The 24,706-nt window shown below is 41.0% G+C and overlaps 1 protein-coding gene across 2 annotated transcripts in view; it reads left to right on the top strand.

The window, feature by feature from the left end:
• The window catches only part of LOC116713329 (GDNF family receptor alpha-1-like), a 127,964-nt gene that overhangs the window by 83,546 nt on the left and 19,712 nt on the right, over positions 1-24,706 (top strand). For both annotated transcript variants that reach the window (XM_032553462.1, XM_032553463.1), the window contains 2 exons: positions 152-286; positions 9,105-9,286. In XM_032553462.1, the coding sequence (XP_032409353.1) occupies positions 152-286; positions 9,105-9,286 (317 nt within the window). The remainder of the gene's footprint in view (positions 1-151; positions 287-9,104; positions 9,287-24,706) is intronic.

The raw sequence follows: 24,706 nt of genomic DNA, 5'->3' as shown, positions 1-24,706 counted from the left end.
TATTTATTTATTGTTGCATGCAAAAGAGAAGGTGTTCAGAAGTGTTTAAAATGATCATTTTAGACAGAATTTCAGACAGAAACTGTGGGTAGGATCACATTTCTTGCTGAACTTGAGTACTTCAATGAATCCTTGTATCCACTTCCTGCAGGCACCGTGATGACCCCCAACTACCTGCGCTCCCCCAAAATCAGCGTCTCCCCTTACTGCGACTGCACCAACAGTGGCAACAACAAAGATGACTGCGACAAGTTCACTGAGTTTTTTACGGAGAACACCTGCCTCCGTAAGTTTTCTGTTTTCGAATCGTGGCTCTTCCTTATGATGGTTTACTATTTCCATCCTCTCTGCTGGTCTTTATCCTGCTCTGCTCCCCTCATTTTTTTTCTTTTTCCTCTCCTCCAAACCAAATTTATCCCTTTGCAGAGGTTGCGTTATTATCCCACAGAATTACAGAGAAACCAGCATTGCTGCACCGCAGTGTCTGACTGTGAGTGCATTGTGTTCCTGGTTTGCTGTTTGTGTGCCTTAAAGCTGTTGTTGAACTGCTCTCACGGTCTTCCACAGACAAAAAAGGCTTTTTATGTAACCGTTTTTATACACAAAGTTATTCTGTTTCTGGGGGAAAAAAGTAGGAACAGTTGAAAAACTATTTTTTTGTATGTGTTCCTAAGCAAACAACTGGTGCTAATCTAATGAAATCATTATATACATAATCAACATCCATCCTTCCTTCTACTGTCTATTGACTCTTTATATCTACTTCACCTAATCACATTGTGGTGCCATGAAAGAAGAGGGCGATGGAACTATTCAGCAGAGTGATTGCGATTCTTGTCACGTTGTATTTCTCAGGATAGCTCTGGTTTCTACTTGTTCAAGTCGAGCTAATTGTCTGTAGAAGTAGCTCATCCAGCTCCTCATAGACAGCAGAGTTTACAAAAGTTGGAAATAGTTGGCTTAGAAATGAAATCATACTTTCTCTTTCCTGATGTGTTTGTTGAATTGATCAAATTACCAACTTTCTTGAATTCACACCACATGATTCTATCACTGTGTCATAAACAACAATTCCCCTTACACCAGAGTAGACTTAAAAATGTACAAAAGTCTAGAAGCCAACCAGTTTTTTGAACGTAGACGGCTACATGGTGGTGGGCCGTTTTCCCCTTGGTTATTGATAACTAGACAAGTGTCTTTGCCTTAATGCAATATTTGATAGCATCTTACCAATTTTACTTATGAAGTCTATCACCATTAATATTCAAATCTTGTAAAAAGTGTTCACTTCATATCCTCAAATACCCTGAGGCCTGCCAGTCCTTGTGATTGAAGGCTGCTATCCATCTCTGACTTCTTTCCTCTTCAAAGGTTATACAATAAAACAACAAGTTTGGTTTGCATCTGTTTGTGCAGCTGATCGTACATCACCATATCAACATTTTTACTAAATGAAAGTGACCAATTGTCTGTTTGTTGACTTCACGTCATGGTGGATTGGGACACTTTTTGAAGAATGCTCTATGTATGTATGTTCATCATCAGCAGTCCTTGGACGAGGGGTGGGATGCACCCTTGACAGGTCGCCATGCCAGTCCATCACAGGGCAACACACACACACACACACACCCCCCCACACACACACACACCCGCACACCACGTGCACACCTACACACACACACACAGGACAGACCACCCTGCACACACTCACACATGAGGATGATTTGGATTAGTTAGCTAACCCAGCAGTCATGTTTTTGAACAGGGACTTCTTGCACAGTAGTTCTGTTTCTTCTCCTTGCGATGTTGCTTTTTAAAAAAAACAAACTTTATTGAGCAAAAGGCAAGTATACAACAAATGAACAAATACCACACTCACATTAACAAACAAGCTGGGGGGTTAGCAACACAAATGCATGCAAAAAGTCATATATACAAATTGTTTGTATAGATTCCTCATGTTCGCAACTCATGATACTGTGCAGCAAATGACTATTATTCTGTACCCAGAATGCATTGCTGTAGGACTACAGGTTATGGTAACCAGCTTAAAATCTATTGATATCCTGTGTGCTTTATGACAGAAGCCCTGCATGGTCAGAAAGGTAAACTCAGCTACAGAGTTAGCAATACTTAGCAACTATAAAACTGAAACCAGGAGAGAAATGACTGTTCCAAACCACGTCCTGAACAGAGTGCAATAACACATCTAATCCTGTTGAGGGTGATATACATTGAAAAGTGAAACAAGGCGATTGTCCACATTATGTTAACATTTCATTTCCAGGTAACACACAAGAATGTTTTTGTTTAATTAATTCAATCTAGCAAATATAACATAATTATGTCACATGTTAACCTAACAAAATAATTATGAATTTTGCGAACACAATACGTTTTAGATCATTTAATTACCTCAACGATACCTCTCTTGGCCATAAGGGGGCAGTAATGCAGCATAGGCTGCAATAAAACTTGATGGAAAAGAAAAAAACAGTGTAAACCAGATTAATCTGGATATTGATCAGAAGACTACAATGCTGAAACACATGTTTTCTAATCTGGAGCATGAACATGGCCGAATTTAGCTTTAGCATTAGCTTCCCCTAAATGTCATGTTGGTGTAGCTTTAGCATTAGTGGAGCTAAGATTTATAATTAGTACTTTAGGGTTAGTCCTACTAACATTTTAGTTAGTGATGCCCACCACTGCCTAAACTTTTCCTTTAAATAAACTCTTCAGTCAGCAGGGAATGCTATGTGATCCTACAGTCAACACTGATATGTCTAACTGCTGTCTCACACTGCATGGCCCTTTTTACTGACCAACAGTATAATAAATCACCTGGATATTGATCATAATCTGCATTCAGTCTTTTCAGCTTTTTGTTAATTACAGAAATGTTTTTAATTTCTTCTATCCAGCTATAGTATTCGTTACAAATAATTTTGCTGCACTTCAAATGGAAGACCTTGACATGAAGAACTTTTCAAAGCAGATGAATTGTTTCTTTCAATGATTATATTTACTCTGTTTTGATATTAGCCTATCAACTACTGCCTTTTTCACAGCTGAGTTTAATGTAATGTGACTCTTTATTGATTTTTCTTTGGAGGACGGAGGGCGGGGTCAAGCAGGGAACATGTTACTCAAGGACAAGTGAGATGGATTTGTAATCCATTTGTGTTATACTTAAATCTTGTTCAAATATAGAGAATAATGAATGAAGAAACAGATTTATTCAAAAGGAAGAGTTGTCTCAACTTTAAGTACTTCATTTATATGTCATGCTTCTGAAAATGCAGACAGTTTTAGGTGAAAGGTGGTACAAAAAACAAAGAACACATTAATTTTTCAGACGTGGTAAAAAAGTGCCATGTATTTTTCTGTGTACCTCCAAAATATTAGCACAAAATTCACCTATTCCTGGATTTAATTTTTTTGTAGGTCATAAGTACTGAAATGAAAATGAAAGTTTGGAGGTTAAAATACGTAGGCACAATGCCGCTTGACATGCTAGCATTTGCAAAGCATCCAGAAGTTATTTTCCTTGGGCCGTCCTTTGGGACTCAAATGGCAATAAAAAAAACTGGAAAAAAAATAACAATTAAACACATAACTTTTGCAAACTGCAGTAGTGTTAGAAAAAATTGCCTAAATTAATGGATATTGCTGTTTTTGTGTGAAAATCAGTCAAAGCCGTCAGAAGGTGCAATTGCGCTGCTAATGAATCTGTTACTGATTCAGTCGATAAAACAATGAACCAGAAGACACTTGTGACAAGCAGCCCGTTAATCACAGCATTCCTAAATCACTGTGTGCTTTGGAAAGTCGCAGACGGTGAAAATAATGAGCTTTAGTGACAACGAGGGGAACGAGGTACTGCCGGTGTTTCTGCTCTGCAGAAGCAATGTTGCTGGTTTGGTTTTTCCCATCAGAATGACAGAGGATGAGAAAACACCAAGATTCTGCCTCATTTTCACCAACTCTTCTGTCTTTTGACTTTTTCTTTCTGCTTCTCTGTTATTTTTATTTCACCCTGCTTGATTTATCTTATTATGCTATTCCTGGTTAGCAAAGTCAGTCTTTTTGCCAAAAATCACTTTTTTCACCCAAAAATTACTAAGGCCATTATTTTAGGGAGATCATGCTATCTGACAAAGCTAATCAACTTATTGTTTCTGTCAGTTTCAGTTTCTTTAATCTTTATTTTACATTGACTGTTCTACTCCTAACTTCACCGACTGAACAAATGAAAGTTGTTATGTTTTTACATGTTTGACCAAGTTTCAGCAGTTATTGCTGTAAGTGTGCTGCACTGGTGCAGAGTTACCTAGTTCATTTGTAATTCAGTACATTTATGTCTGTATTTTAAAATAGAAACTTCTGCTCCATTTTCCTGTATCATATATTGGCCGATACTCAACCTCAGATATTGATATATTATCGGAAGTGAAACAAGTGGATCGGTGCATCCCTGCTATGTAACGTCTCAAAGTCCAAGTAAGACCAGAGAAGGTTAATAAAAGCTTTAAATCTGTTTTTTTTTTGCTATTCAATGTCTTGTCAGTTTTAATAAGCAGATTCAGTTGTTTACTCTCTTTTTTTTCCAATCGTTCCCGCATTTCCCGATCACTTGCGCCTTCTTTTACTCGTTCCCCTTCCACTTGGCAGCGCTCATCCTTTCCTTTCTGGTCTCAACCGTTGTCCTTTCATGCCCTGCCTCTTTCTGCTCTCATTAAGCTTGCTCAGCAGTAACTGGAACTGACAACTCTAAAGATCCTGACACACACCAGCCACAGGGTCACGACAAAAGAGAAAGACAGAAAGACGGAGAAAGGGCAGAAGTAGAGAGAGCGTCTAGTCTGTGTGCTGCAGTTTAGACTCCTTATCGTGGAAGAGCTGGAATTTCCTAATTAAGACAGATTTTAATTTATCAGCCTTTAATTCTGAAGCATGCACCCTTCTTTTTTTTGGCTTCTGACCCTATTAAAATGAAGCCAACAGAGTCTGCAGTTTGAGATATTCCTCATGTGGTTTTTCTCTTAACTTGATAAAAGCATGAAGAATATCTGGTGAGAAGATAGCAAATCCATTTCGATCCTGTAATTTGTCTTACAGTTTATCAGCGTTTGCAGTGTGACTCCTCAGCTGAGATTTGTATCTGCCGCTTTAATACTCTCAAAGCGACACCAAAGTCTTAATGTATTCAAAGCTTTTCCGTGGCTTGTTCTCTGGAAATGCAAAGGTCACGCCAGCCAACTGAATTCTATCTTTACAACAATCCCTGTGTGTGTAAAGTGAGATATAAAGTAGTAAATGAAGATGTCGGTGTGGGAGTCCTCTCTGCAAACAGCAGTATCTGCTGCGGTGGGAAGATTGTATCATGTTTGGTGAAATGCACTGTGTGGTTGAATGTTTGGATGAATGTTTGGGTTTGCAAATTAAAACAAGGAAAACTTTTTTTAAGTAAGATATTTCCACAGCTTACATTCAGGGATTCCCCCCAGAAATCTAGAAAATCACCCAGCAGCCGGTTGTGTTTCAGTTCAAAAATGTTCAGAAATACATGTTTTAAGTATTGTCAATATTGTCTTCTAATAACACATATCCATCACCTACTAAGCCTTAAAAAGGCAACAGAAAAAAATACAATTAAAATAAGGACCACTTTTTGTATTTAAGCTGTTTCATCCTAATTAAAGTGTTGAAAAGGTTTTGATCATTTATCTGTGACTTGTCACTTTATTCCATCCATCTTTACTAATGTGATACTTCAAATGTGCATTAAAAAAACATGATGGAAACACAGCTTAAATAATGTCACTTGAAGGAATCTAAACAGAGCTGTTCGTAATTTGGACGTCGTATTGCTCTGTCGAAAAAGACTGATCCATTCTGTGATAAAGAGTGTTAGTCATATTAGAGAGAAGAACGACAGTCTTCTTACGTATTCTTTCTTTTTTTTTTTTTTTACTCCTTTTCTGAGTACATTTCAATGGATGTTTTTCTATATTTTTTGTACAATCTTAGTCAAATGTCATGAAATATTTCTACCATATTTCCTCTGAAGCTGTTCTTTTTGTATTGTGGGTATAAAATCCAAATGATTTGTTTCGGAAGATACTTTGGTCTAGAAAATGTTTGTCTATGGTTATATTTATGAAGAAATATTTATATAGTTATATTTTGGTACAGTAGTGACTGTAACCTGGTTTTATGTCTCCAGACTCAACAGGGACAGAAATACAAATTTCTCTGCTGTAAAAAGCCAAACACTCCATCTCAGAGTTTACTATGCAAATTCACTGGAGGATTACTGCGAAACCGTTATATTAATACTTCCAAGTGTTGAAGTTTAATCTGTATGAGGGCAGGTTAAACCCACTGGTTCTTTTTCTGGCTCAAAACAGAGCCAAGCAACACCACTTAAACGAGATTATCATAAATTAGGTTTCACATTTCACTGAAAATAATTACTCGGGATGCTGCTGTCATAATGTTTTTTTCCTGGTACAAATAGGTTGACAGATCTGAATACCCAATTTCACACTGATCTCTACATAAAACAATTAAGCACACTTTGTGAAACATTCTGAAATATTTGTCACATACGCTATTACCTGTTTGTTTGTATCCTAACTTATCTCACTCAGAAAGATCATTTTTATAAAATGTAGACTACAGAAATGAGTTTGATTGGGAATACTGTAGGATTCATACAGAGAGAGCATACACAGCCGACTGTAATTAGGCTTTAGGTAAGGAGGCAGACACGACAGGAAAGAGCCATCAGTTCTTCCAATGTGCTCATCATCCTTCTGCTGTCTCCACATAAAGCTTCCAGCTACTCAATCAAAAATAAAAAATAAAAACATAAGCAAAAATAAAGTATTCACAGTCTTTTTTTGGCAAAAATGGACCCAGTCAGGCCATAAGGATGCTGAAAAAAACAGTCTGTGCTTAATATTTATTGTTTGTTTACTTTTTTCTCCAAAAATGATCAGCTATATACAAAAAAACAGGTTTAGTTTAGAACAAGCAAGTTGTTAAAACAGAACTATATCAATTGACCTGCCTGGTACTTTTTCAGTCAACATCAGTAATAAGCAGCACTATTCTGCTTGTAATCTGGGATTTGCCAATTGCAAATGTTTTTCTATGTGAGTCTTTTAAGGATGTGTCGACTCTCCTCCAGATTTTACTTAGTTCAGTCACGGTATTAAACTTGCCAAGTGGAACCAACTGGAAACGTCTTTGTAGGTCACAGTGTGTTTAATCTGAAGTCATTTCCAGCAGAGGAGGGGCAAGGAAAGACAGGAAGCAATGAGGCTCAGTTCTCACCAGCTTGTCTCTTTAAATGCCCGGTTCAATCAACATCCAGATGTCTGCTTCCTGACAGGCTCATGATCTAATGTCAGAATATCCACAGAGTTTATTGTCAGATAACTTGTACCTGCTTCTTGAGGAATTGCAGTCTATCAAACCTGTTGTTAGACGTTATGCTGTTTGGGACATTGGGATTAACTTAGACAGCTTTGTGTTGAACACATTGTGAGCATCAAAGTCATGAAGACCAAACTTTGAGTTTCAACAGCTGATGAAGGAATTTGCCCTTTGCCAGACTGGATAAGTTTTCTGGTTCAGTCTTGTTAGAGTCGAGGTATCTTTGGTGAGAGATGAAAAAAACATGAGAAGGACAGGATGGACCTGGTTAGTTGACCTCAAACTCTACATTTCCTCCTTGAGTTTGTGTGATTTTTATGTTTGTTTTGACCAGGATTAAAGTTATTTTAATTTGCTTGGTGTACATTCATGCTGTTGATATACAGCTGTAATTGTTTAGGTCCCTTAGCTACATTAGTTGGTAAACTTCATTTCCATTACAAATGTGAGCAAAACTTTGTTGATATTCTATTAATGTCATAAAAACATGAATTCACAATTGCAGTGTTTCCATTAAATAAGAAACATAGTTAAAATCACACGTGAATAAGTTTGATCATGTGACTGTCCTCCTACCACTTCCTGTCATCTTCTTCTTCATGGTTTGCTCCAATGGCAACATCCGGTTGTTAATCATGTGATATGATGTGAAAAAAGTGTTTGCAGTTTTGCAAAGTAAACCAATTTTGATACGGCCAAAAAAAAAACAACAGTTTTGGCGCTTCTAGTGCCAGAACTTTTCATCTGTGTGACAGACAACAGTGTTATTAGATCGGATCATAAAGAATGGATTTATTTTGTTCAAGCCATTACTTTCTGTTTCACAAAGGAAATTGTATCAAACCTATTTAGATGCTATGAACAATTCACAATTCTTTTTTTTTTCAGGCTAAAGTTATTCTCCATTCACAGCATGAACTTTTTCAACAGAACCCAGCCTGCACAAAAGTACTTTCATATTCCATTTTTTGTTTGGGTTCACAAAGCTACCCTTGTGCTTATATCTGTCACACAATTATCATAACAATAAAAAACTGATTCCTAATGTTTGGAGCAAAAATTAATTCAGTGATTTACTAAATTAGCTAAAAATCACATTACAAATGAACACCCTGGTACATCTCACCATGTAAACGTCATTGTGAAACTTCACACCCTCAATTTCTGTGGGGTTAAAGAGCTGTTATGCAGATCCGCCCGTCGCCGTGTTACCGCAGCATCAGGGTCATAATTCACCGTTAGAAGGAAGCATATCATTATATTCAAACAGCAGCTCTGTAAAGCTCAGCTATTCTTCTGATGTGTGCGTTTGTGCTTTACATCAAAGCCACAGCGGACTATTAATAGGGCCACTAATGGACTCTAATGGTAAAAAGTCACATCAGCACTCAGGTTTTTGACGGTGTGGTGAATTTATAATGGAAGGAAGTGATAACAAAACTTAAGTACCTTCTAACTCTCCTTTAATTGTGGTTGCATTATAAAATTTTATTTTAACATGGGGAATAGCAACATTGTGATGCGCGATGTGACTCAGGTGGGTGCTAAACTGGCACACTGGAAATCCTTCTTTACCATCTCAGCTTATCTTACACTGACTCACCTACAGAGAAAACGCCAAGCTGACATTTTGAGATTATCGCTGTTGTTTTCCGTAGGTAACGCCATCCAGGCCTTCGGGAACGGAACGGACATCGGCATGTGGCCGCCGATATCTCCCGTTCAGACCACCACTTCCATCACCACGCCCTACCAAAGAAACCGCGAACGCAACCCCAACAACATAGACAACCACATCAACACAGACTCCAGCCTCTACCACTTCTGTGGCAACTTACAGGTGAGACAAACTAGAAGTTATTAAAAAATGAGGATCATTAAATGCTAGCTTTGGACAAAACCTTTGGATCCTTCCTCTTTTCCTTTTGCCCGGGATCGAGCGGCGTTCTCCATGAGCGACCCGCAACCGCGTGCTGTTAAAACGAAACAACGACAAAGCGTGTTGACGTCACAGATCACAGAGTTTAATCTCATACAAAGCAATGAACAACAAAGCTGCAGAGGAACAGAGATATGCATTTTTCATAAGAATTAAGACACACAAGGGAAGACAAACGAACACATAAGACAGACAAAGGCGCCCACGTGCAGAAAAGATGAAAAAAAACCTCTCTCTTTTTCTTAACACGGAATCTTAAAGTAAAAAGGTGTTTCCCTATTTAATATATGCAGGCAAGGCGTTCCGTTCTTTGACCAATCAGAAACTCCCTCAACACCCAGAGATCCTGGGACTCCCCCTATCTCAGCTCCGATGTCTGGCTTTTATCTAAGTCAAAGGGCGGACGACTTCGTCCTGGGCCGCGCCAGGTACGGGGAGAGGCGCCAAAGAGTCTGTAACTCCTATCAGAGTGTAAATTTTATAGCTTTGTGTCTGTCAGCGGGGGAGGAAAAAAGGCCCTGCTTTGGCCTGCTTCTTCAGCTGAATTCCCAAATGTTCAACAGAAAACTATTCCAAATTAAAGTGTTGGCTATACCTTTACACATGTCGTGGATTAGCTATATTAAGCACCAAACAATAATTATTTTCTTTACAGTTCCCCCTTTTGAGGTCTTCAAAAAGACCTCAATAAAAATTGATTAAGCCTGCTAATGCAGAACCAAAACTATGTATTAAAAAAATAAAACAAAACAAAAAATAGAAAACAAAAGGTTGACGTAGCCTAATTATATACAGTTCCCCCTTTTCAAACAAAACCCAAGGGTAAAAACGACTCATCCTTACAGAAATATAAAATCATAAAACAAAAACACAGGACAAACAAAACCCAAAGTATAAAATGAAAAAATAAAACAGAAACATACATAGAAAAATTAGTAAGAAATGTCTGCAACTTAAAGGACAACATTCACCACAAAATTACAATCTGCCAAAATGAGAAACACACAAAGTTACAATCTGCTGCTCGTCTTTTTCTGTTTTTTTTTAAATGTCCATCGACAGTCTCTTAAAAAATATGAAGTCTTCGTCAGGAAAATGTTCAAAAAATGCGCGCAAAAAACGAAACGAAAGTCCTTTTCAAAGTTCCCAACGAACGAAAAACACGCAATAAAAATTAATGTCGATGATGATCCTCTTGTAGCCTGATCTTCTTCGACTGGAAACCTCAAGAAACGACCTGTCACAGGTCATTAAACAGACATTTTGTGTTCAACATGAATTTCATTAGCATCAGAAACACAATTACCACATTCTTTAATATCATCTTCATTACAGTCAGCATAATCAAACGATGGTTTCACCTAAAAATAAATTTGTTTTGTTATTTTCCATCCAGGGAAATTATTTTAATCCTTTTTATCAAAGAACGCAGACTTTGAAGGAGACCACATCCGCAGGGCACCAGGAAACCAGCTGCAAAACTATAATGACAAGACAGAGATCAGATTTATCCAAAGGCATCATTCATTTGTGTAATTCAACACAAACATCTTCAATTCACTTTGTGTTCAAGTGAATCCTCCAACGCTCGTGGCTCTGTGGCTGTTATCTTCGAAATAAGTGTGAAGCCGCTTCTCCAAGGAGCCCCACCCCCGCCTCGCATGACACAGCTTGTATGACAGAGTCCAGAGTCCTGGAGCTCCGAGCTCCAGGGCAGTCTGTGTGTAAAACCATGAGCAACACATCACTTGAAACCTTATCTCCTACTCTGTCCAGTTCTGTTCATCAAATGGTGGATGTGATCCCTTCAATTTACGTTTCTATTATAATATACTATAGCTCCTAACCGATGGAAAACACCAAAACCCTGTAATCATTTGCTTCAAAAGACATGTTTCCAAAGTAACGTGTTCCCAGAATGTTAAACATATGCAGATCTTTTCTTAAACCAATCTTGTAAAAATAGGATTAAACAAACGAAACAAAACAATAACAAAAACTTAAAAATGTAGTTGTAAAGCTTACATTTACCATCAAAATGAATAACAATGTGAATTAAACAGTCCAGTTTAAATTACTTTCATAGAACAAACTAGATCTTATTGGTTATCTGTGTAAATCATTTTACATGCGTTCCTTAAACAAAATTGAAAAGTTAGACTTGGAGAAATTATAATGAAACAAATCCAGACATTTTCAAAATACACCAATTGTACCCAGGTTTATACTTGTCGTCGAATTTAAAGTTTTATTCAAAATCGTTTTAAATGGATGTAAATCAAAACAAAAATCAAGTTTAGAAAAAACCATTATAATCCCACCTGTGTACGTTTCCTGATTAATGATAACTTTAATCAATGACAGATTCTTCAAAACATTTCTTAAAACATTCATGCTCCATTAAATTAATGCTCTGAAAATGGCTGACACAATAATATTTTAATTTCTATAATTATTTTCCCAAGTTAATTAACCAAAATATGCTCCATTATCACTATAAATTTATCTATTGTATCAACATACCTTAGCCCATTGTCAGAAAATCTTTTAATGGAGAACAACTCAAATCCATTTAAAATAAGCACTTATCAGACCATATTTTCGTTTCACTTTTTTGTGTAACACATATCAGACATGTTCTTCAAAAAATTTGTTTAAGTAATAAAAGTTTCAGTAAATTACGTAAGTAATATAAAAATAAAAATAAATCCGTAACATATTCTCCCCCCTGTATGATACATTACTGGCTAATGTATCATATTTCTATTATGTGAAATAACGATGATGATGAAACAGGATTATTATTTTACTGAAAAATACTACCCAAATTTAAGGCTGCCTTTTGTCCCAAAAAATAAACCTTTCAAAAATCAAACAGAACAATTCATTCTGCATGGTTTAAACCTTCAAAATTGCTATTTTCCCAAAATACTTCACATTACAGTTGTAAAGGACATTACTGTTATGATTGTCAAATAAGTCATTTTACAAGCTTCTCAAAACTTTTCACTAGCGTTTGACAAAACGTGTTTACCAATTAAGACTCTGTGAAAGTGTTGCATAAACCGGCCAGAGAGACATTGAAAAAATTCAAAATGTAGTCTTAGTTGAGAAAATCTAAAAATGATAAATTTCGAGAAATACTGGTCCGAATATAACCAAATCTACAAATGAAAAAAAAATTAAACTAAAGACCAAAATTCCCTATCCCCTGGTGAACGGGTCCAGAGGAAACTGATAACTCAAAAGAAAGAAAGTAATTCGTTATATTTAACAAAATAAACAAAGAACTGACACAAATAGCCAAATAAAAAATCAGACTAATGTAAAGAAATGTAAAGATTAAAATCCTAAATTACTCACTACTTAATATATAAAGTAATATGAAAGGAAAACAGAAAATCATTACCAAGAGTGTCTGTGTGTGACAGGCGACTCAGTGTTTCGATGCTACAAACTTATATTTTACATTTTCCAGGAGGTAGTTTAAACGATGGGAGAGAAAATTATTTGCCTTACAGTTGTTTGTTCTTTTCTGCTGAGCTGCTGTGAGCAGAGGTTGCTTTGTACTTAAAATTAGTGATATGCAAAAAGGTTTCACATGTTAATTAGTTGAATCTAGTGGGGGTAGAAATTACAGCACAGCTGTAGCTTGTTCTCCCGTGCTGAACTTCTGTGAATGGGGGTTGAAACTCCTCCCTGAGCTCCATTATTCTCATATCTTAAATAAACATACTTGTCGCTTCTTCTTGTTTTGTTCTATGTATTTATTTTACTTAATTTTCTTATTTTATTTTATTCGAAGCCCTCTCGTCTGTCTATAGGCAGTATTGAATCATCTCGTATTACAGTTTAATATTGATTCTCTACAATAGTTCCATATAATCTTTTTTATTTATTAACCAATAAGTTATTTCAAACTTAATGTTATCCTTCAACAACAAATCTTGTAAATTTTAGCAAACTTTTCTATATTTAACCAATTTCTATTTAACAAGAGAGTGACTTCTAATTTATCCTGTCTAATTATCCGTAAGTCCTGTAGATTTAACAATATTTTATCTATCTTAAAGTTTTGGTCTGTTTGAAAAAGACTGATTGTGAAAATATCTAGAGTCAGTTGTATATTGCAGTTTGTTGTTATCTGAACAATTACCTCTTACAGTTAGAGCCTGTTTCTCTAAAAATCTTCGTTTTTTTTTTCTTATCCTCAACTCATGAAAAAAATCCTATTTTACTCATTGTATGTCATTCCATTTTCCTACTACCTTCACAGCCTTAGAAGGAATAATTAACATTATATCCACTATTCAGTTCTCAAGTCTATATAAATTTTTATTTAATTTATTTCATAGCTGTACCTAATCAGTTATGTATTTATCTATTTATCCATTCAGCATATTTATGTATTTAACTATTAATTTGCCAAGACAGCATTTCTAGAATCCTCTGTGACCTAATTTTCTTGGCTTATTCTTTCTTTCGTTATTTATTTATTCATTTATTTAACCGTAGAACCCATATTGTAATTTCAATTTGTTCAGATAATGTATTTTATCAAGATTCTATCCTTTAATCACCTTCCAAACTGTACACTGCAGGTCACAGTTACTGCTGTTATTGTTTAATTTTAAGAAGTTAGTTCAATTTAACACAGAGGATGTTTGTAAAAACTAGAAATTTTGCACCATCAAACAGCACTGAGAAAAATTCAGTAGTTATATGACATAAAATACCAAATGGTATTTTATCTCCAATCACACACTCTGTCAAACCAACATGAATTATAACACAAACAAAAACACACAACACATTACAGAAAACACAAAACACACACATCTGGCCAGGTTTTATAGTCAGTCAAAATTTCATCAGTCCCCAAGTGTCAGTCTGTGGTCATTATTCTATCAAATTTTACTGTAATTTATATCAATTTTACTAAAATTTATATGAAATTTACTGAAGCTTCAGAAATTGTCCAATGTTGTCATGTGTCAATTTAATTAAATTTAAACCCCAATCGTCAGTAACCTTTTAAATCCCCGTGCACGTTTAAAAAGAGAGACATCTCAAAGTTATGTTAAAATCAAACCACAACCAATAATTTTGTTTTCTGGTACCAGTGTTATGTACTTATCTCTTATTTTATTTATTTATTTATTTTTAAACTAAACGACCACGTGTTCGCCATCGTTCTACTTTCCCCGTTACGACTCTTCAACGAACCCCGACCATAAAATAGCGTACAGCACGTGTAGCAACTCAGTGTCCATAATAACTTCACAATAAAACGCAGCAAAATCAATGCAAATTCACACACACAGCGCTATCCAAACAACTTAACACTCTGCTGAAACACACAGCCAGCCCGAACTCGTGCACGCGCACACACACGGCCACACAGACACACACGCAGACACACATACGCACACACAAAGCTCTGAGGACAAACAGCGCACTTCCACGGCAGCCGGCACACAAAGCAGCACACACAGAGAGAACACAAACACGTTTTCAGACAAACGTAACAGACAGACGGGGAAAAATAAAATGCCGGCCAAAAAATAAAAAATGCACCATATCAAAGCCTACCGCAGGCCGTTTATAAAGTCTACCGCAGACTATTTGTCAAAGCTTCCCGCAAGCTATTTTTAAAGTGTGCCAAACACTAATACTTGATTCCTTAACAGTCTACCTCAGACTATTGTCAAAGCTTCCCGCAAGCCATTTTTTAAAGTGTCCCACACACTGAATAAACCTACCCCAGGTTATTTCAAAATACACAATTCCTAAATTTCTTTCTTTAAGGAGCACAGCCATGGGTCTCCAGGGAAAAAGACATAAACTTAAGAAAACCCAGCTTTTACAACTGAGGGAGCGCAAAATCCTCAGTCTGAACCCGCTACGGTCCGCTGTACATGCGTATTTCCATACAGTGTACCACACACTCAAAACCTACCGCAGGCTATCGTTAAATTCCAATTATAACTAACAACAGACTATTTTAAGAGCAAAACTATCCACCCTTGCAGCTCCGAAACTCCGCGTGGCTGCGCACAACAAAAGAGTAATTAAAAAACGTCTTACCGCACCAGCCGGACGGATCGATCGGGGAGAGACCGCCACCCGCCAAGATTCCAGAACCGGACGAAGCCCCCAAATATTAAAAAATGAGGATCATTAAATGCTAGCTTTGGACAAAACCTTTGGATCCTTCCTCTTTTCCTTTTGCCCGGGATCGAGCGGCGTTCTCCATGAGCGACCCGCAACCGCGTGCTGTTAAAACGAAACAACGACAAAGCGTGTTGACGTCACAGATCACAGAGTTTAATCTCATACAAAGCAATGAACAACAAAGCTGCAGAGGAACAGAGATATGCATTTTTCATAAGAATTAAGACACACAAGGGAAGACAAACGAACACATAAGACAGACAAAGGCGCCCACGTGCAGAAAAGATGAAAAAAAACCTCTCTCTTTTTCTTAACACGGAATCTTAAAGTAAAAAGGTGTTTCCCTATTTAATATATGCAGGCAAGGCGTTCCGTTCTTTGACCAATCAGAAACTCCCTCAACACCCAGAGATCCTGGGACTCCCCCTATCTCAGCTCCGATGTCTGGCTTTTATCTAAGTCAAAGGGCGGACGACTTCGTCCTGGGCCGCGCCAGGTACGGGGAGAGGCGCCAAAGAGTCTGTAACTCCTATCAGAGTGTAAATTTTATAGCTTTGTGTCTGTCAGCGGGGGAGGAAAAAAGGCCCTGCTTTGGCCTGCTTCTTCAGCTGAATTCCCAAATGTTCAACAGAAAACTATTCCAAATTAAAGTGTTGGCTATACCTTTACACATGTCGTGGATTAGCTATATTAAGCACCAAACAATAATTATTTTCTTTACAAAGTCTGTAGCACAACTCTGACTGAGGTCACATCTGATCTGTCAATGTGACATACTTTGTGGAAAAGTACTGTGTGTGATGTCATCTGAAGGTTATCCTGCAATAGTCAGCCCCGCCCACTCCTCACTACTTCACAGGGCTGCCTACTGACCAGTTCTCCGTCTAACAGGTCCGGAAAATCTCTGAGAGCTGGGTATTACCCTAAAAGTACTCTAAAAGAGATAATCTATTTAAACTGGTGGCGAAAGTGATTCGTCTAGCTCTAACTACCTCCAATCCAGAAGTTATGACCCTTTACAGTTAAGAAACAATCAGCTGAGTAGCCCTCGCAGCTGCATAATTCCAATAACCACTTCTGTTAACGGTAGCTCACTTTCTAAATCATAACTTGCACTTGGAACCGGCTAGATTATGTTTAGTGACTTAGATGTAAGTCCCAGGGTCATTATTTAATCTCACCAAAGGAAATTATGAAGCCTCCTATTTACTGGAATCATGTACATTAGTTTTACCTTAATTAAAAGAACTGGACAAAGATTAAATGACTCTATTAATTCCAATGTCCACCAACCTCATTAGAATTTTATAGTATAAATTTATTAAGCAAGCTTAAGCAGGGATATGCGACATACAGATCAATAATCAATCGTATATAATTCAAAAACAGTGTAATAAAATTTACATGTACAATCATACTACCCTGTCTCCTTTCCCTAAGAGTTAAGTCGCACGTTCTGAAATGGAATTTCAAGGAGCAGATTCAACTCATACCCAGACGATGGTGGATCTTTTGGCAACAGGAATTTCTAGCATCCTTGGCTGAGGTCTTTGCCTTGTGTGGAAGAATCCTCCTTAGAAAGGAAACAAAGCAGAACGGGTCCGAATCCTTTTGCAAAACCCAGTTCCTCATCCCTGAGGGACCTTTGTCCTTCCTCCAAGTCTTGTTGCAGAGTTTGAAATTGTTGCTGGGTTGAGACGAGACCAACGGTCGAATAAAGAACCAGAGATGGGGCGATGGGACCCAGTCCTTTCTTAGCGGTGTGAAGTCCGAGCTTCCCCGTGGTTCTGAAGTGCGGTCCGTATTTCAATCTGCTTCTGCAAGTTGTCTCTCCTTCTGCGCCGCCGGACTGGGAACAACTGGTTCCTCTTTTCAGCCCATTTTATACATTTCTCCACTCTGTGTGTGTATGGGAGGGTTTGGTCTACGTGACTTTCTTCACATCTGCTGTCTCTCATGAAAAAGTCCCCACATTTCTCAACCTGTTTTTGCTGACCGTAGTGGAAGTTCCCGTACTTCCCCTTTTTTCCGTTGCCTCAGCCAAACTCACCGCACCATCCATCCTGTGCGCCCTGGCCATCTGTTCAGAACTGCTTGCGACATTTCCTGTTTCAGGGCTGTACTGCATTCCTCTCTTTTTCTATAACTCACTATTATTTATTATAACTCATTAAACACATTCAACCTGTTGTTAAACCTGTTTGAATTGATTTCAAATTATCACAAGTTCAAATTATCACAAGTTTGATCCTCAGTTAATAATCAATCACATCTCTCACTTATTATAATTCATCAACCATAATCTTTCCACAGTTAAATCATTACAGAAATCATTACAGATCACATTTCAGAAAATGCATTTCAGAAGGTTATTATGTGATTACTTGTATTCATTTTACTATTCATTCATATTCAATTTAATTAGCTTTTAATCAAACTACAAGATTACTTATTTTCTCTCAGGCTTCTATTCACCTTTTCTGCATGCACCCGGAAAGATCTCACACCCTATGCCAGTTTTCTTGACACCCCCTCCTTGAGATCGGACGGTGCTTCGCAGAAACCACAAAGTCCAATGTCAAAAGAGATCAAGTCCATCACCACAATCGGTAGTGAGGATATCCCGCTCATAGCAGGTAACCGGAGACGATGAAGGTGTCCAGGAATCCACAACCTCATACTCCGACAGATTGGATGGCGGAGAAAGCCAGTGTTCTGCGCCCAAATCGTTGTCAAGTGTAGATTCACCTGAGACGGGAAGGGTGGAACGTTCCAGTGGAGGCTGCAGAGGCGAAGGCAAGTCCATGCCGAAGTCTGGCAGCGTTGATGGATTGTTGCAGTAGCCGTCCAACTCTGCCAGCAGCTCCTGGAAATCCATATCACTTGGTGATGGAGATGAAGGGGAAAGGATGTCCTCAGTCCGGCATGCTTGGGGAGATGAACTGAGGTTCTCAGTTTGGGTACCTCTCTCGTTAGTCGCACTGCTGGTCTGGCATCCGGCGTCGATAAACAAATCTGGAGACACGGGACGTGTAGGCGGAAGGTAGTCGCCCACCGCCACAAGTCGTCCATCCAACAGGTGTAAAGTTGGGAGGCATTGCCGAGTAAGTTGGTGTTCCCATAACTTATGAATCACGGGCAGCCGTAGTCCCGTATACAACGGAGATGCTGTAAAGTCGTCGTCGTCGTCTAGGCCAAACGCAGAGGTCCACACGATTTTGTGCACCCGTTCCAGGGATCTAGATGTGGAATCCGCTATGTAGGGCAAATCCTCCAGCCCTGTGGCGCAGAGGATTGCCGTTACATTGGTGAAATGGCTGCTCACGCAGTTGTGACACCAGCGGGAAGACGATGCAACCCAAATGAATCCAAAAGATTCTGCATTGATTCCACACCCCATACAGCAGGTTGATGCCTGAGGAGAAACAGTAACCCAGGTAACTTCATGATCAGTGGTTATTGATTAACTTCATTTACTTACTACGACGAAAATGCGAAAGCGAAAGCTGAGAGAGTAGGCTGGTTTAAGCCCGTGTGCCGGCTTGTTTTGCGAGCCAAGGTGAATTAATCACAGGAGCCGGAATGTCATGATCTGGAGCTGGTTCACCTCGATCATAGACATGAGCTGAATCATGGAATATTGCCGCGTAGGTCATCAGCCATACAACAATGGCTAGGTCCGAGGTCTCACGGAGCCAGTAGAGGACCACCAGGATCCCCCAAACCGTTGCCCAAAGAGCCAGAATTATCCACTTTTGCATCCAAATTCGCCGTCCCCGACCCTTGATAGACAAGGCCTGGCGCGCTAAGTAGACGAGGATGGATACTGCGAAAAGCCCCTCTAGAACAGCTGTGAGGATCTTAAATGGGGCGGTTCGTGTGGCTTGTATGCCCCCAAGGACCAATTCCAATATCAGAGCTGTGGTATCGGTGATGAGCCATAGGCAGACCACAACACCCCTGCGCCAATTAATGCGGGTACGGCCCATCAGATAACAAGCGAAGAGGGATGAAGCCAACCCCCATTTGCGGAGCACTAATGGGCGGAGGATAAGCTTGGCATATCCTTGTAGCGCGACGAAGATCCTCATAGGATGTCCCTTGGGCCAAGGACCGGTGTGGCAGAAGACTACCCAGGCCAGGGTAATCCCTAAATGCTCAAGGGTACTCACTTGAATCGGTGCAAAAAGTGAGTTGGGATTCGACGAGTTGGTGGAAGAGTTAGTTGAAGAGTTGGTTTCCATGATGTCCGATGATGGTTACTTTTGATCCGGTCTTGTCGGCAGCTGCGGTGAAGGTTGAATGGCTCGCAGGCACACGACAGCTCTCTCTTATGCAGAAGTAGGCTCCTCCTTCGGGGGGAGGGGCTGGTAGTCCCTCCTTTTGCAACGACACAGTGCTTTTAGCCACGCCTCCAGGACGATTTTACCGATGATCAACGCCACGGCTACGCCCAGGAGGCCCAAGAGGTATGGCCACAGCAGACTCAAAGCACTCATCAACCATTGTTCAACAATGTTGAGGCCTTCCTCCACCACATGAGCAACTTCTTCCACGTCGGAGGCGACGGCCACCAAAGTTGCCCCCAAAGTCTCGTACCAGTAACAGTCATGTTGATCAGAGCCTTCTCCACATTTTTGCCAATTCTCTGTAGTGGTTGAACAGGTGAGATTGGAATACAAAAGGTTAGGTCCTACCCAGTCAAACCCTGAGTCTATGTTGCCATCACACAGACTTTTACGGAAAGCATGTCCTTCTGCGATGGCTATAAGGGAGTCTGGGATGAACGGAACAGGAAGACCAAGTATACTTTTGCGCTTCTGGAGATGATATCCTAGAATTGCATCGGTGCAGGTCCGTCCGCTCACTATCGCCCTTCGCCATGTTCCATTGAACTTTCGCCAAGTAACCTCAGAAGAGTGAGTGTCATACTCGTCTGCATAATGGTCTTTGCAGTAACTTTCCCAACCTCGGAGCTCTCCGCAGGGTCGTCTGGCCAAACCTATTACACATTCAAGGATATTTCTGGTGTTGTTTTTACAAGTCATGCGCCAAGGTCTTGGGCTGACGTAACTGTCCGGTCTCCAAAAAATCCCAGGCCAAATCATGCGTTCCTTAGAGTAGACCGTAGCGATGTACTGGTACTGTACCCAATAGTTTGTTGATTCTGTAAGGCATGGTGTTACCCAGGCTTCAACCTCATGTTGTTGTAGTCCCCACCACTCGTGGTCCCACTTCCGATAGTAATCCTCGTACCAGGCTCGTAGGGCCCATTTAGCCGTAGGAGCTTTATCAGGATCAGGGCAGTTATACCGCCAGGTAGAGTGAAAAGCGTTGCCAACCTGCCAGAGGTCGCACCGTGGCGATGAGAGGGTTTTCTTCCAGCAGGTGTCATTTAGGCTCTCAAAAATTCTGTTTGCAACACACTTGTCAATTTTTGCAAAGTCCGTTTTAGGAACGGTGAGAAGGTCATCAGGAGTCGGAAGGGGTTGCGTGCGCAAGTTGGCAATGTATAGATCCGTTAATCCAGTGTGAGAGCGAACTGTCCCCTCTGGGAAGTCTCCCATAAAGAACGTTTGGTCTTTGGCTATGTACGTCCACGGGAACGTGTTGTTCAGCCAGGGTTCAATTTCTGTACGGTGTGGACGTGTAGAGTGCCAAAAATCAGCCCAGTACTCTTCTATGGCTGATACTATATAATTCTGTCCCGCACATTGCACAAACTTATTCCAGAGGCAAGGATTTAACCAAAGAAAGTGGTGTTTGTAACAGTGCTGTTGCTCGGCCTGATACATAAACTGTCTAGGTCCTTGTCTGATCAGGAAAGCCGTCATGTTAGTCAAATTGGCTGATGTAGGCGAAATCGTTGCACTGACTGGAAGAGTGCCTCGGGAGGCATTTCGGAAGGTCCAGTTCCCCGGCGGTGCAGTTGGGATGGTGTCATCCACCCTGCAATTCAGGTGATAATCTCCCCAAAACTCCTCTCGGGGAAGCCAGGCTCGACAGCCTGAGGACCTGTGTGGGGCTGGGTATACTACTTCGGTATCCCAGTACCCTTGACTTGGCAACAATAGCAGCGATCGACAAGCCATGTTGCAATGCCATTCTGGCATACCTCGGTCCGGGTGAATCCAGTTGCATCTGACGGTCCGTCGTTCTTTGTTTTGCAGAACCCGTATCCAGCAGAGCACTCCGGTGTCGAGGAAGTCATAGTTGTAGACCTCCCAGGTGCGATTCAGAAGGTCGTCCAGAGTGGAGTCGTTCAATCCGAAAGCTCGGCGTTCCACGTACTTTTTCCCATTGTCCTTGCTGAATAGGTCGGTTCGATTCCGGACAGAAGTCTCGTTGTCCCATGGCACAAAAATAGCCGTAGTGTTTGTATTCCAACAGTTGAAGTTAGCGTACTTGGAATGTCCATAGGTGACTCTTGTATGCGTAAGATACCACGGTCCAACTCCGATGAAGTAGAAGATAGTAGCAAGAACAGCAGCAGCAAACAGCAGGGCAAGAAGCGTTAGCAGCCCTTTCAGGCATAGGGATTTTCCGGTTATCGTAGTCGTTTTCCGTAGCAAAGGTTCGTTAGAGGTTTCCGAGTCGTCGTCAGTGTCAGTAGAGCTGTCTGATTCCGATGTACCATCCAGCAACTCCGGGTCTGTAGGCCGGCGCCTCATGCCGATAGCATCCATCCTGGCCAGATTAGTGCTTCTCTGGGGTCCGATGTATCAGGCTTTGCACAGATTTTCCTCAAAGCCTTGAGGTGGCCCTGGTTGGCAGGGTTCTTTCCAACCCGTCTGGTGGCCCTTCTCTGCTGCAGGGCTGTAAATATGGGAGAGGGGTAGGGTAAATCAGGCTCCAACCCCCTCCACACCCACTTCCAGTGGAACACCCTCCAGTAGTCCGGCCGAGGAAACGGGCCTTGGGCGGGGCCAGTTTTCAGCGCCTGGTCATACCAGGATTCGTGTTTGTACCCTATTGGGGCCGGTACTGAAATGTAGGTGTACAATGAATGTCCATGCAGAGTTAGTCTAGTGCGGTACCCCCAGGATGACGGAGTATAAATCCTTTGGTGTGGTGGATTGGGGTAGACCCTGTCTATTTCCAATTTCAATGGAAGCCTAGTGTTATTAAATATATAACATTCAGGATTTATTTCCCTCTTGATTATGGTTTTCGCCATGCTTGGTGATGTGGTCCAAATGATCATGTCATTAAGTGTAATTTCACAATACAGTCCTTGCAGTGGTTCAAGATAATGGGGACCCCACCTGATCCGTAGTTCGATCCCCCGTACCCTGAGATACACTGTATTATAAGTCCATGGTAAAGATCTTGGACACATAGGTGAGATTGATGCAAAATTAACCGTGTTGTCGGATCCTCTTCCTTGCCAAGCAGGCGGTGCGGTAGGGATAAATAAATGTGGCTTCGTGGAAGGGGGCGTCGTGTACTCTTCACTTTCCCCCACCTGTTTTACGTTTTGGAAATTGGTGGGTCGGAGATATATGAGATACTTGAGAAAATAGGCCTCGGTGAGCGGATTGGAAACAGTGAAATCTTCTCTTGGCATATCGAGTAGAATGGAGGTGGTAGGGAGTCTTAAAAACGGGCCTCTGTCTGATAGTCCCGATGAGACTCCAACCCCCACTTTGAACAATCTAGTCACAAAACACTGTCTTCCCTTTCGCTTTTTGGTTTTTTGCTGACCTGCAGACTTGACGACTCGTTTTCCTCCTTCCGGTGCGTCCATCAGTCTTGGTTTGTCTTTCTCCATGGAAATGCTGAGGCGAGCTTCTGCCAGGCGTGAGTTTTGGGTTTCTTCTTGGGAGGCTCCGGCTCCGTACTGGACACGGTAGCGTAAGTCTGCTCGTCTGTGTGCCCAGGTGGTCAGTTCCCAGGGGCCTGTCCACCCACCGTTAACGGCTTGCTCTCGGGCGTCATCTGGGAGTGCACTTAGCTCCTCGGCTGATGGTTGGTATGCATGAGGCCGATGTACCCGGAAGACCACAGGAGAGTGGTTGGCATTCAATGGTGGAAATGACAGGGAAGCTCTAGCAGCGTCATACGGCCAGGCGGCTTGAACAGAATCCCACAGGACATCGTGCGGTCCTTCTTCCCTCCTCCACACCCATGGATCCAGTTCTTCTGGAGTGTTCGGAGGAGCGGAAGGTCCTGGTAATATTATCGGTATGGGGCTCCCATAGTTCGATTGCACTCGCCCGTAGGTTCTGTAATATCGCAGCGAGCTGTAGAACCTTGTCACTTGCCACCCTTCAGCTTCGCCTGTCAGTGTTACCTCTCCGCTCGTCAGCTGTTCCTTGCACACAGGACAGTGGTGTAGCTCATTTCCATCCCACATGCAATAACAAGTTCTTGGTTCTTCCTTGAGCCACCCCCATTGGGTTTCCAACTTAAGCCGGGGCAGGTAACCCACTCGGCAGTTCCCACAGATTGTATTGTTCAATACCGTGACCGGGGAGACACGAAGATGTTGCAGCATCTCTGCGGTAGCCCCCTGGTGCCTTGGCTTCTCACGGCCTGGTCCTTCCCAGATAATGGGGAGATGGTGGTCCGTTAAACAAACCGGACAGCCGCTTTTAGCTTTCCCCCAAACCAGCATCTCTCTCTCCTCCGACAGGACTCCATTTTTAGCCCAATCCAATTTCTTCAGGGCTCGTCCTGCCCAAATCCCTGAAGGTGTTCTTCTAATTACAACCACCCCTTTCACGGTGGCCAGTCCGAGATAGGGTGGAATGGTACATGATTCACTGGCCATTTCACCGGCTTCTGTTTCACTTTAGTCAGGAACTGGCTTGAGCTGCTCAACTCCTTGGATCCCTTTTCTTTTCAGCAATACTGTGTTCCTGTCCAGTACCTGCTTGACGATGTCAGTTGTGTCAAACTTGGGTTTTACTGCTGCATGTACAGGTTGCTCTCTTGCTTTGACCCACACGCGCTGTCCCTCTCGGAATGGCACTCTGGGCGTCAGCTTCTCCTTTTTGTCGCTGGAGCCCCGCCCCACTTCCTTCGTGGTGAACGGCCGTTGGTTGAGTTCCATCGCAGGGGCGGGCCTCTCGGCTCTGCTTCTGTCGTTCAGGGCCTGCCCTATTTCCACCGCTTGGGTGCTCCAACTGTTGGTGTTAGCATTTT

The sequence above is a fragment of the Xiphophorus hellerii genome, chromosome 22 (assembly GCF_003331165.1).
Source record: "Xiphophorus hellerii strain 12219 chromosome 22, Xiphophorus_hellerii-4.1, whole genome shotgun sequence".
Taxonomy (NCBI): domain Eukaryota; kingdom Metazoa; phylum Chordata; class Actinopteri; order Cyprinodontiformes; family Poeciliidae; genus Xiphophorus; species Xiphophorus hellerii.
This window is presented reverse-complemented; position numbering and strand designations above follow the sequence as displayed.